We start from the raw sequence: 14,215 nt of genomic DNA, 5'->3' as shown, positions 1-14,215 counted from the left end.
GATGTACAATTCCACTCTGTTTGTACAATTCTACACTTTCTTCCCAGACGGTCCCTCTGAGGCCTGGTCCCTCCCGTGACAGTGTCAGAGCCAAGCAAGCAGCACTAAGAGCTTATGTAGCAGCCATGATTCTGCTGACACAGTTACCTACCTAAGCTTATAAAACTTCAGACTGCTGGAATCTCCCAATTTTCTGTACTATAAAATATATTCGCCTCTGCTATGGACTGCTGTCAGTCTCTTAGCCCTAAGAAGTGCCCGAGTCCCACTGCTTCATCGGCATCATGGACGCAGATCTGAAGCAGAGCTGACAGTCTCCACTACTTAAGTCACTGCGTGCTCTCAGAGTCTGCTACTTAAAAAGGGGACAAGGGAAGCTCACGTAGACTGGGCTTATTCAAAACACGAGTCTGACACATTATAACTCGCAGATCAGACAAACATAGTTACAGATTCAAGATAATTAAGTTTAAAAGGATTATTAAACTCCTATTAGGAATATTTCATGACTGAACTAAGCTTTTAAAGAAAGCCTGGGATGTGATCCTTTGGGGAGTCACACTATGTGCAATGAGACTGTCTATACAGTACAGCCATGTCCTTCCCTTAGAGGGGAGGCTGGTAAAGTCATGCAGTATGTACGGGACTCATGACCAATCTCCGTGGCTCTGTGGCCCAGGAGGCGGCAGCCGTTTCTGACGCTGCCCAGGCGACCATGAGCGAGCACCTTGGTGAGCAGCATGAAGATCACGTCGCTGTTGTCCTCGCGCAGACAAGTCACCACTCTCTCATACAGCTGGATGAACTCGGCGGGCGCAGCATTGGGCGTGAAGAAAGGAGCCAGCAGCGAGCAGAGCCGCCTGTTCTTCAGGATGGTCTGGAGCAGCTTCCTGCACTCGGACTTAGTGCCGCTAACAAACACCTGGTGAGATAAAAGAGGGGTGGTCGCTCAATTTCCCCTTTCCTCTTATCTTAAGCAGTCAGTCTTCAAGGGTACTAAATAAAGTGAAATAGTTTTTTTATAAACAAAAATATAAAATAAAAAGATATCACAAATAATGTACCTTTAATCCTGGCAGTAGGGAAGCAGAGGCAGGAGGATCTCTGTGAGTTTTAGAACAGCCTGGTCTACATAGTGAATTCATTGTTATACAGAACTAAAAAGTGAGACCCTGTCTCAATAATAATAATAATAGTAATAATGAAAATAATAAATTAATGTGGCTCAAAGGCTAAAATGCACTAGAATCTAAGTGACTAAGCAGCACAGGGTTAGGAAGGTTTTGCTAATGTTGATCACAACAAAAGTAACAATAGGCAGGGCTCATGGTATGGCTATATTAAAATTTTAACTTCAGTGAGACAAAAGAATCATAAAATGAAAGAAAACTGAACTAGAAAAATATATTGTTTTCTAAGCACTAGCTAAAATCCATCCAAAGAACTCTTTCAATCAAAACCCAAAATCTACAAAGGAAAATAATCAGCACACACACTCACACACAGACACTCACACACTCACTCACATATGCACACACACTCACACACACACTCTCACATATACACACACACTCACACACTCACTCACTCACTCTCACATATACACACACACTTACATACACACACATATACACACTCACACACACTCACATACTCACATATGCGCACACACACACACACACACACACACACACTACCAATAAGCACATCAAAAGGCACATAATTAGAAAGAACTTGAGCTGCAGCGAGCTCGGGAAACAGCTTGGGAAAGGAATGCAGGCTGCGCAGGCCTGAGACCCCGTGTCTAATCCTAGCATCCACAGGAAGTGCCAAATGTAGCGGCTACACAAGTGCGCCTGAGACTGACAGAGGCTGGGGGTGGAGACATGAAATCACAAGATGACCAGCCTAACTTGAGAGTCAGTGATAGAACTTGTCTCAAGTCAGAAAGTGATCAAGCTCTAGCCTTCATGCACACACACACACTCACACACACACACACACAGACACACACACACACAGACACAGACACACATGCAATACAGACTTTGAAATGTTTTAAATAAACAGCAATACTGGGGCTGAACTTAAGTCTGTCACACATGCTGGGCAAGTACTTTACCACTGACCTGTGACCCCCCTTTTTGGGGGTTTGTTTGTTGACCAATAACTTTTTTGAGGCAGTGTCTTACTAAGTTGTCCATGTTGAACTTGAACTTATTCTGTAGCCTTAGGCAGGCCTTGAACTTGGGATCCTAAGTAGCAGAATTACAGGCTATGCCACTAGGATTCATTCGACAAGGAATATCATGGGAATGGTATCAACTATACAGAGTCAGAGTGAGGACAAACTTTAAAAATTAATTGGAAACTATTTTGCAAATGATAAAGAAACTTTAACAATGTAATTGTTAATAATACCAACAATCTATGCCAAAATCTAATGTCTCCCTAGCCTTTTAAATATGAATAACTTATTCTCTCTTGTGGAAGAAGCAACATTCTATGCTAAAAATTCTACCGACATCCACGGAAGCCAACAGTTCTCAAGAGGCTTCTGACTGTAGGCAGTCAAGATCCTGTGGGGATTCGCTGTCTGTCCACACATGACAGCCGGGACTAACAGCCTTACCTGTCCCAAGATCTCGATGCATGAAGTGAAGAACTGCCTTGTAGGAGGATGGCGCTGGGTCTCATCGCTGACATGGTCCACAACAGTAAAGAAAAGGCTAATGCCAAGTTTCTGAACTCCAGGTGTAGGCTGTAACTTATAAGTGTTCACTAAGGCCCTGTGGGAAAACATGGGCACAATTATTTGTCTGCAGTAAAGAATCCATATTCTCAAACGTCTCTTTGACTTCCTATACTCCTCAGGCAGTACCTGTAGGAGTCTCCAGAGCCTTAAAATATTACATGTGGTAAATATGCATCTCTCAATTACCTAAGAATTCACTTTAGAGACACAGCAATGCTTTTATACTTCCCTAGAGAAAATAAAAGTCAGCTGTTATTATAAGAACAATTACCATTTTGGCATTTATTAAAGTTTTCATATGCTGTATGGAATTCAGTTACTTAACTTTTGTATATTTTAAAAGACAAGTATGTTGATCTCTATATATATTTTCAAATCTAGAATATGCCTGAGGGTGAGATGAACACCAGGCACACAAGTGGTACAAGTACAAACATGCAGGAAAAACACTCATACACATGAAACAAATACCTCTACATTTTTTCCTAAGATATTCTTTCATTGCTCATGCTCTGTAGTTACCTTCCCAGAGATAGAACTGCCAACCTGTGGCTAACCTGATCTAATCCTTCCCGAGCTCCCTATGTTGTGTGTGTGTGGGGGGGGGGGGGGGGTTCAATGCCCTCCCACACCACCCCATCTGCTGAAGGGATCTGTGGCTTGCCACAAAGTAGAGTAATGTTCAATTAAGATCACTTCCTTCCCAGCTTTGTCCAGCTGGCTTTAGGAAAGGCGACTATATGCCAAGAGCTCTCAGAAAAAACACAATGGTCACATGCAAGTTAGAGAGACCTCATCCCTGTAAGCAGTGGTTGTGAGCTTTATTTTACAATCTGAGTTGACTCCAGGGAAACCCCCATCACTGAGTTCCAATGCACAAGATCATCTCACAGTTCCACGGTTTGCAAACTTAGGTTTGTGGGCCATAAAGCAAGCATCACAAAGTCACATCTGCTGTTGAAGCGCCTAAGTCATAGCCTTATGAGAGACAGAGGTGGCTTTCCTCCAGTAAAGCTAGCCAGACGGGACCCAAAGGCCCTAGCTTGCTGATTTCCATACTAATGACTGGAGGAGGGAGGCAGGGAAGAGGAAGGTAACATGCATGATTACCATCCACAGCAAAGCCAGCTTTGAAATGGCAGCCACAGGACTCACGTGATCAGGTTTTCTGCATGCACAGCGGCCTCCACAACATTCAGTGCCGGGGGCTGAGCAGCTTCCGCTTGGAGCTGCCTCACTTCTTTCTGCAGAACATGGATCTGCTGGCTTACGGCTTCATTCTTGTTCATGCCTTCAAACTAACAACAATTCAAGGAATCAGCAGACTTTCTCCTATTATTGTTTGCTTTGTTTTTGTTTTTTTGAAATGGTCTTATAGCCCAGGCTAGCCGAAAACTCATGACAATCCTGCCGCCTCAGCCTCCCAAGTGCTAGGGTTAGAGGTATGATCTACTACAACCAGCCCTTGACAGTCCTAAAGTGAGGGATAAAAATGTAGCTCTCGGTGATATGAGCACTTGCCTAATACACACAGCTCTACATTCAATCCCCATCACTTAGAACAGGGGAATTATTAAAGAATTCATTTTTTATGTAGAATCAAATTGAGATTAAATATAATTTTTCTATTGTCATGTATGTGTCGTATAAGGTCTCGCATAACACAGGCTGGCCTAAAACTCACTATTTAGCCCAGGCAGACCTTGAATTCCTGATTCTCTTGCCTCTATCTCCCAAGTGCTTGGACTTCAGACATGTGCCACCACACCTGGCTTAAATGCATTTGCTTACAAAAATACCAAAGCTTATGTCTATCTAGTTGCTTATAACTTGATACGGTAATGAATAACTTATCAATGGTTAAGAATATCTGACAGAACAAATCCTATTTTTCTTATGTTTCACTTGTTCAAATCCCATCAAACACAGAACCAGCATATAACATCTTCCCTCGCTGAGGCCTTTCCTTTTCTTTCTTTTCTTCTTTTCTCTCTCTGTCTCTCTCTTCTCTCTTGGTCTCCCTCTGGAGAGAGGAGAGTGTTGGGACAGAGGGCTGTGACAGGTCAGAGTCTCACACGGTCCAGGATCAACATGCTCTCCTGGATACAGTTAACCACAGGCATCATATTGCAATTAATTAACAGCCTGTTCCCGAGGGAGGCTTGGAGCCTCTTTAAAGGACTGGATCCACTGGTAGTCTGGGAGATGCCCTGGGTGGTGACATGCTTGCCATGAAGTGAGGACCTGGGTGCAAACCCTAGTACCCAAGAGCAGCATGGTGGTCTGCACACATAGATCCGGAGTCCTCCCAGTAGGCTTAACTTGGTAAGCACCAGCCAGTGAGAGATCCTGTCTCAAAAGAGCACGGGGGATGTCACTTGAGGTTGTCCTCATATCATGCGCATACAAGGAACTAGATAACACTTAAAGGTAATAACTATTTCTATCATCATCACCCCGCCCCGGCACTCTCGGCTATTCTCTGACAGTTGTGGCTGACTCTCACATCCATGTTCAGTCCCTTTAAGTGCTTGACTTTGTCCCAGGAACTGAGAATTACACACAACTCCTCACCAGCTGCTTCACGCCTGCACTCTTACGCCTACTCTCACACCCTCACAGCAGTGCCCACTGCCCCACTTACTACCCCACTTTCCTGTATTGTATCTTATTTTGTTGCTTTATAATTGTGTGTATTTTTGTTTTAAAATGACAGATGTTTTGCTATTAGCATCTGTATCTTCCTCTTTAGGCTAGGCACACATGTAGCCTGAAAATTTGCTTTGTCTATGTTCTAGATGGAGAAAACAAAGGGTTAAGGTTGGGGTGTGTGTGTGTGTGTGTGTGTGTGTGTGTGTGTGTGTGTGTGATTAACACACAAGGGAGTTGGTGTTCTTTAAGAGAAGGGCTAGGGATTATAATACCATGGTTTGCCTAGGAAAGACAAAACTTCCAGCACTGTATAAACTGGGCATAGTGGGTGCACACCTATAATCCCAGGATCAGCTCAAGTCATCCCTGACTATACAGCAAGTTTACAACCAAGCACACCATGCTGGGCTTCATTTGGTTCTAGGGTTTGCTGCAAGACCAGCACTAGAGACCTTAACACAGATCCCATGAGTGACCTGGGGGAACTGTGGCAGGCTACATCATCACCATCCTTCAGCACACCAAGGCTGTGCACTGCGGGGACCTGCACAAGCTGCCGCCGTCAGCATCCTATAACACAGCTCCCTCCCTGTCAACCTTGCCTATAATGCCAGTAGTGCCATGTCCTAAATGATCGGTAACAACCTGCACCTTCATTTTCAGCCACCACACTCCTGACAGACACCCAGACACCAGCATCCACAAGGTCTCTACCACAGCGTAAGAATGTCAAAGATGCCACTCCTTCTTGCCACACCAAGCAATGCAAGATAAAGCAGCACAGCCCCCCAGCCCAAGGGTATCGCCGCTGCATTCCCAAGATCCTAGAGCAGGAGCAGCAGGCAGAAGGCCTCCCCAAGACATCCTTCCACGCTTGACTCTCGGAGATCAAGGCACACACAACAATAAGAAATAAGACACAAGAGTTTTCAAACATAGGCCATCGAATTGAGAGATAAGAATCTGACTCAGGATAGACAAGGACAGTTGCAGCTTTGACAGGATCCAGCCAAGGCCAGCCCTAGCCAGCAGGTTGTCAAAGCACGGCCACCAGCCCAGTAACGACTCCCAGAGCTCCCAAGTGCTGAGGCACCGGGTGCTGTTGCCTTAGCCTGGGCTAGACAAGCAGCCAGAGTCCCCCGACAGAGAGCACACCAAAAGTAAATCCTCAGCTGACTCTGCTGGGGCTGAGGACCAGGCCAGCAAAGGCCTTGGAGCCAGACAGACTAAGCAGACAAGTGAGCTGTCCACCAGACTGGCCACAGGACACACTAGCCCTCATGCAGATTAGGGTGACCAACCAGTCTGGTGCAGCCTTGCTCAAGGGCACGTCAGCTCCAAGTGCACTCTGCTTATGGCCCTCCAGAGTTCACCCTGGCCCCAAGAATCTAGGGAGCTGGGCATTTCCTCACCTGAGTAGTCCTTGAGGATCACATCAGCCTTGCAGACTCAAGTCTCTCGTCCCTCCTGCCCTGTTCTCTGCTTTCCACCCGTGGCTTTGTCAGATCACCCTCGTCTACCTCTCCCTAGTGCCAGGTGCCCTTCCCCTCCAGTGGCTCAGCAGCCTTCTGTCCTCTGGTGTCCCCTACACCCACACAGAAAGGTGGCACTGCGGGGCTCCATTCTCCCCATCCTGACACTGCCCTCCTCACTCCTCTGCCCCCTCACTGACCAGCACTGACCATCAGCTACATCCTGCCCACCTACTGCATGCCTGACTTCCCTGCGGCCCACTCACAGACACTGACCCTGATCCTGTAGACTGTCGGCTACCCTCCACGCCCAGCCTTGAGATCCCCAGAACTCGGAGCTACAGTCGGGATGTTGCCATGTCTCTGTCCTGCACATCTTTTTCTCTTAATCTCTTGGTTGGTGGCGGGCAAGGGGCACTGGGAAAGGAGGCTAGTTTGCAGAGAAGATGACATCTGTTTTATTTTCACAATTTATCTAAAGCAATATGGTAGGGGAGGGGGATGAACCCAATCAATTGCCTGCAAAGAAAGAACAACCAGCCAACTGATTAGTTCCTGATAATCGTTCTGCCTCTTAGGAAACATGTGTGTGATGGTGTGTATATGCTTGCCTCAGGGAGTGGCACTATTAGAAGGTGTGGCCCTGTTGGGGTAGATGTGACCTTGCTGGAGTAGGTGTGTCACTGTGCGTGTCAGCTTTAAGACATCACTCTAGCGTCCTGAAAGTCAGTATTCTGCTAGCAGCCTTCAGATGAAGATGTAGAACTCTCAGCTCCTCCTGTACCATTCCTGCCTGGATGCTGCCATGCTCCCACCTTGATGATAATGGATTGAACCTCTGAACCTGTAAGCCAGCCCCAATTAAATGTTGTCCTTATAAGAGTTGCCTTGGTCATGGTGCCTGTTCACAGCAGTAAAACCCTAATTAAGACAATGTGAAAAATAAGAATTAATGGAGCTTCGTGAAAACAATCTATCAAAAGTCTATCCTTTTAAAACATTGTGTCTTCCCTACCACAACAGTTGCTAGCACAGCCTTCCTCTGACTGACTGTGGTTTGTCTGTGCATGTTTGGTATTCTTTTCAGGATATGAATAGATGCATAGGAAATCCTAGGCCCAGGATGCACCACAAAGATAGATATGCGGTTGCTTCCTGGTTGGTGTCAGTGGCTTTTAACTAGAAGAATTCTGTGTCACAAGTGCCGATAGCAAAAATCTTCAGGAAATGCTCCAAATTGGGCACCCTGGGCCCAACTCCAAGGCAACAGTTACTAGACCAGAAGGTCACCGCAGATGCATAGCATATCTCATCACAGAATATGCTGTGCTCTTCTTTAAACGATTATTACTTTGTTTGCCATGTGTGTATATACATGGTACACGTTATGTATATATGTTCACAGCATGTAAGAGTCATGTTTACCTGTGTGTGCACAAGCATACACAGGTACAAGGGCAAATGCATGTAGACACAGAGTCTGATGGCTGGTGTCTTCCTAGATCAGTTGAGATAAGATCTCTCACTTGAACCTAAAATACACCAATTGGGCTAATCCTGCTAGCCAGCTAGCTGCAGCCATTCCCTGTGACTGCCTCTGAAGCACGGCAAACAGGGCAGGCTATGGCATCTGCCTTGCATTGACACGGGTCCTGGGCATCTGGCTCACCATGAGTGCACAGCAAATGATGTACCCATTAAGCCATCATCCCGAGCATGCTGCATTCTTTTATTCTACATTTCACATGTGTATGCCCCCACAGGGTTCATTACTTCAGTGATGGAAAAGAAAAATTGTTAAGTACCCCATCTGTAAAGTGATTGTTGCCTCTAGATTTTCATATGTCACATAGAATGAATGAAAACACCCAAGAAACAAGGAAGACTGAGACCTCTGAATATCCTCTTGGTGTCAGCCCTTAAGCACAGTCATGCTCAGGTTGACAGACTTGTAAAGGCTGATCTTCAAAAGCCTCTTCACTGTTAATGAAAAGATTATCACTATGGCTGGAATTTCTACTGGCAACCATGTGCAAGAGAATCCGACCCTAGCTCAGCCCTTCCAGTTCTCACCACGGGGACATGCACTGAGCTGGCTGAAAGCTGTGCATGCTGCCATCCAGCCTGATGGCCCAACGGGAACCAGCACTGAGCACTCAGCCACCGAGCGCGTGCTACAGTAGGCAGCCAGGACAGCAAAGTCTCTTCTGTACCTTCTCCTATTAAATCTCCGCTAGGGAAGAGAAAGGGCGTGGTCAAAAGGAAAGTGAGAAACACACCTAGTGTTCTCCTGGCTGCTGGAGTTGAGGAGGGACAGGTGAGCAGAAAGGGAAAGGTTTTAGACGAATTTCAGGAGCTGGGACAGAAGAATACAGTCAACAGGTCAGGTCAGTGACCTGGAGGGACCTGGTGGACAGGCCAGTGTTAAGGCTGAACCTACCCTGTAAGCACAGCTGAGGATGGTGAGAGAGCAGAGCAGAGCAGTGATGGCAGGTTAAATCCTTCTCTCTCAGAGCTTTCTCACTCACACGGGGAGCAGTGGCATTTAAACCTTCTCGTCTATCCACCTACGCAGAACTAGTCTGCAGCTGCCACGGCAATGATTATATACCCTGTGTAAACTCTGTTACTCTACTTCATCAACATGTTGAAATGAAGCCCTCACGAAGGCTACATTCAAAGTCTTAAAGAGCACTGGTCCTGTCTGTTCCCCACAGCACATCTTCAAGCAAACCTATTTTCCCTTTCACGATAACTTGGTTATGTAAGTCTCACCAATGTTGCATAAGTCTTCACGCGTTCCACCACTAAGGACAGACGTGAGAAGAACTGAAGGACCCCAGCTCATGATACCAAGGGGCTGGAGAAAAGGAGTCAAAGCAGCATGGTGGGCGCCCTCCACTTCAGTAACTTTAGTAAAACAAAGAAAAGTTGGACAAACCTGTCCTTTCCCACGGTTTTACAGAAGTGCGAGGCCCTCGGTGGGTCTGCTTTTATTTCTAGGAGTGGAAAATTGTTCACTTGAGAATAAATCAATCCTGGGTCTAGCAAATATGCCCTTCAATACTAACCAACAACAAAAGAACCCATTTGTACATCACTCCACTTCCTCAGGGAGGATCACAGGATGCTGAAAGGCTGCCGGGCCTGCGCACCACAGAAGAAACACATTCCACTTCTGTAAACTCCAAATAAACTACACAATTTAAAAGACTTGCTGACAGCTGGAAATATCCAGGAAATTTTTATTAAGCAAGAAAATACAAAATCTTTGTAAATGGACTATTTAAAATTATATTTGAAAAATTTAAACTGTAAAATGACTTTTCCATAAAACTAATGTTTAGAAACTGATCTAAAACAAAATGCTCAATTAAGATCATTGATTCTATAATGAGAGATTGCTTGTCTTCAGAAACAGAGTTAACAGGCCTGCAGCAGGCCTGACTGTGAAAAGCACAAGCCTGAAAAAGGGCAGTGATGAAGACGGAGACAGTGCTAGAGCATTTCCCCACATATATAAGGTTCTGGGTCCAATTCCCAGCAGCACCACAATAGTAATACTACTAATGACAACACTGAAAACTGACTTGTGATGATGCATGACGATTTCTAACTGAAGGACACAGCTGTGGAAAGGACCTGGAAAGTCTGTTAGTAACTCACTCTCAGTCTGTACAAATGAAGTGAGATACTGTAAGCAAAGTGTCTCAGAGAACTCTACAGTACACAAAGGACACCTAGGCCTCCGGCAGGCTAGGAAAAGCAGTGCTAGCATACATGCAACATCCCTTCTGCTCTTCAAGGAGGGAGACATTCAAGAGAAAGCATCAATGGGAACTGTACCTGAAGCATTAAAATGCATAATGGGCCAAAAATAACCATAAGCAAAGAACGAGTGCAACTCAGTAGGGAAAGCCTCAATGTCCACCTCATATAGCCGAATACTCTCTGCAAAGCTCCCTAACACGCTAGGGAAGGCACCGTGAAGGCTGTAATCACATATGCTGTAATCACACATGCTGTAATCATACATGCTGTAATCACACATGCTGCAATCACACATGCTGTAATCACACATGCTGTAATCACACATGCTGTAATCACACATGCTGCAATCACACATGCTGCAATCACACATGCTGCAATCACACATGCTGTAATCACACATGCTGTAATCACACATGCTGTAATCATACATGCTGCAATCACACATGCTGTAATCACACATGCTGTAATCACACATGCTGTAATCATACACGCTGTAATCACACATGCTGCAATCACACACGCTGTAATCACACATGCTGCAATCACACATGCTGTAATCACACGTGCTGTAATCACACGTGCTGTAATCACACGTGCTGTAATCACACGTGCTGTAATCACACATGCTGTAATCACACATGCTGTAATCACACGTGCTGCAATCACACGTGCTGTAATCACACGTGCTGTAATCACACATGCTGCAATCACACATGCTGCAATCACACGTGCTGCAATCACACATGCTGTAATCACACATGCTGTAATCACACATGCTGTAATCACACATGCTGCAATCACACATGCTGTAATCACACATGCTGCAATCACACATGCTGCAATCACACATGCTGTAATCACACATGCTGCAATCACACATGCTGTAATCACACATGCTGCAATCACACATGCTGTAATCACACATGCTGCAATCACACATGCTGTAATCACACATGCTGTAATCACACATGCTGTAATCACACATGCTGCAATCACACATGCTGCAATCACACATGCTGTAATCACACATGCTGTAATCACACATGCTGTAATCACACATGCTGTAATCACACATGCTGCAATCACACATGCTGACGACTGCGAAGCACTGGCAACACAGACACTAAGAAGCCATGTCATTGAGCTCATGTGACTCAAAACCTGCTGACAGCCACAGAGGTCATGACACATGCAGCATCACTGACATGGCCTGACGGGCGTGTGCCAATGGCTTCCACCAATCTATTCCAGGCATCAGCCTGCACTAGAAAGTGCCTTACATGATATGGATAGATGATATACACATGAGCAAAGAAACTGTTCCCACAGAATTCTGCCTAGCAGAGGAAAAGCAACAGGTGACTACAACACACTAAGTACAAGAGGGGTAGGGCTTGTTAATCTGACCAGAAAAGATCTCTCATGCAAGTTGCAGAAGTGAGTGTGAAGGCTAAGAAAGGCATGTGTGGGGACAGAAGCAGCAGGGCTGTGAGCAACAGTGTGACCACATGTATCTTACAGAGTGGATAAAGCTAAGTGGCTAAAACCAGACTGCTTGAGAAGTGGGCAAGAGTTTTCAAATGGAATCCCTTGTTCTGTAAAAAAATAAAATAAAATAATAATGATAATGATAATCAAATCAGGCCATGAAGGGCAGTAGACCTGGAGAGCTAATATGTGTGTAAGGCCTGGAAGTGTGGTCAGAACTGAGACTAGACAGAAGGATGGTGGAAGACTGGAGCCATATGAGAGTGCTGTCGGCAGGAAGTCTAGCATGATAGCTCAGACCAACAATGGTAAGTTACTGGGTAAGCAGCATCAAACACAAAGAGAAGGGAGGAACTTTAAATCAGCTCCACAGGCCAAAGCAATGTGTGTGGAAAGGAACTAGGTGGTAAGCATGAGTAGACTGCAGTATGTGAGAGAAATGACAAGGCTAGACTTCCCTTTAGAGAGCAGGACAGAGGAGGGATTGCAGAGAGCGGGGAGGAGGGACTGCAGAGAGCGGGGAGGAGGGACTGCAGAGAGCGGGGAGGAGGGACTACAGAGAGTGGGGAGGAGGGACTGCAGAGAGCGGGGAGGAGGGACTGCAGAGAGCGGGGAGGAGGGACTGCAGAGAGCAGGGAGGAGGGACTGCAGAGATCAGGGAAGAGGGACTACACAGAGCAGGGAGGAGGAACTGTAGGATGGACAGGTCTGGAGGGTAAAAATGAGGTTGATGTGGGACCTGAAAATTAGGTAGGCAGACAGACGTCTAGATGTGGAACTAGGAAGTGCACCCATGACTAGGAAGTGCACCATGACTAGGAAGTGCACCCATGACTAGGAAGTGCACCATGACTAGGAAGTGCACCCATGACTAGGAAGTGCACCCATGACTAGGAAGTGCACCATGACTAGGAAGTGCACCATGACTAGGAAGTGCACCCATGACTAGGAAGTGCACCATGACTAGGAAGTGCACCCATGACTAGGAAGTGCACCCATGACTAGGAAGTGCACCATGACTAGGAAGTGCACCCATGACTAGGAAGTGCACCATGACTAGGAAGTGCACCCATGACTAGGAAGTGCACCCATGACTAGGAAGTGCACCATGACTAGGAAGTGCACCATGACTAGGAAGTGCACCCATGACTAGGAAGTGCACCATGACTAGGAAGTGCACCCATGACTAGGAAGTGCACCCATGACTAGGAAGTGCACCCATGACTAGGAAGTGCACCCATGACTAGGAAGTGCACCATGACTAGGAAGTGCACCCATGACTAGGAAGTGCACCATGACTAGGAAGTGCACCATGACTAGGAAGTGCACCCATGACTAGGAAGTGCACCATGACTAGGAAGTGCACCATGACTAGGAAGTGCACCCATGACTAGGAAGTGCACCATGACTAGGAAGTGCACCATGACTAGGAAGTGCACCCATGACTAGGAAGTGCACCCATGACTAGGAAGTGCACCCATGACTAGGAAGTGCACCATGACTAGGAAGTGCACCCATGACTAGGAAGTGCACCCATGACTAGGAAGTGCACCATGACTAGGAAGTGCACCCATGACTAGGAAGTGCACCCATGACTAGGAAGTGCACCATGACTAGGAAGTGCACCCATGACTGACTAGGAAGTGCACCCATGACTGACTAGGAAGTGCACCCATGACTGAGCCCAAACTCTTTGGTTGTGAGTTTCCCTTTCACTCTTCCTTGCTCTTAGCTGTTAATAAGTACACAATAAAAAATAATTTTATCTTCAGTTCCTAAAAAGACCAACCAGAAAGTACTATGCAGAGACAATTGGGAGTGGTTCTATACCTGTCAAATTCTCTTCAAGTCTCAGACCACAAGTTGTTTGCTCTCTGCATGTATAATTCCACTGGCACATCTGCATTTTCAAGCAAATTTGCCACTGGAGACAATTCTTCACTTCTGGGTTTTCTCAACTGAACTATGGTCGGAGCACTGGACAAATGAGTGACCAGCAGAAAACTCAAACTTGCTTTACGAGAACCGGGATATTTCTAATGAAGCTATGGCCACAGACAGCAACTCTTTCAAATTC

At 46.0% G+C, this 14,215-nt stretch overlaps 1 protein-coding gene across 4 annotated transcripts in view; it reads right to left on the bottom strand.

Annotated features, from left to right (window-relative positions):
• Epg5 (ectopic P-granules autophagy protein 5 homolog (C. elegans)) overlaps nt 1–14,215 on the bottom strand; it is a 98,917-nt gene that overhangs the window by 23,703 nt on the left and 60,999 nt on the right. For all 4 annotated transcript variants that reach the window (XR_386367.2, NM_001195633.2, XM_017317777.2 and 1 more), the window contains 3 exons: nt 3,911–4,053; nt 2,633–2,789; nt 728–922 (listed from right to left, as the gene is read on the bottom strand). Coding sequence is in view for 3 of the 4 variants with exons in the window: in NM_001195633.2 (NP_001182562.1) it covers nt 728–922; nt 2,633–2,789; nt 3,911–4,053 (495 nt within the window). In the remaining variant the exon portion in view is untranslated. The remainder of the gene's footprint in view (nt 1–727; nt 923–2,632; nt 2,790–3,910; nt 4,054–14,215) is intronic.

The sequence above is a fragment of the Mus musculus genome, chromosome 18, assembly GCF_000001635.26.
Source record: "Mus musculus strain C57BL/6J chromosome 18, GRCm38.p6 C57BL/6J".
Lineage (NCBI taxonomy): Eukaryota > Metazoa > Chordata > Mammalia > Rodentia > Muridae > Mus > Mus musculus.
Note: the sequence above shows the minus strand (reverse complement) of the source record. Positions and strands in the feature narration are given on the sequence as shown.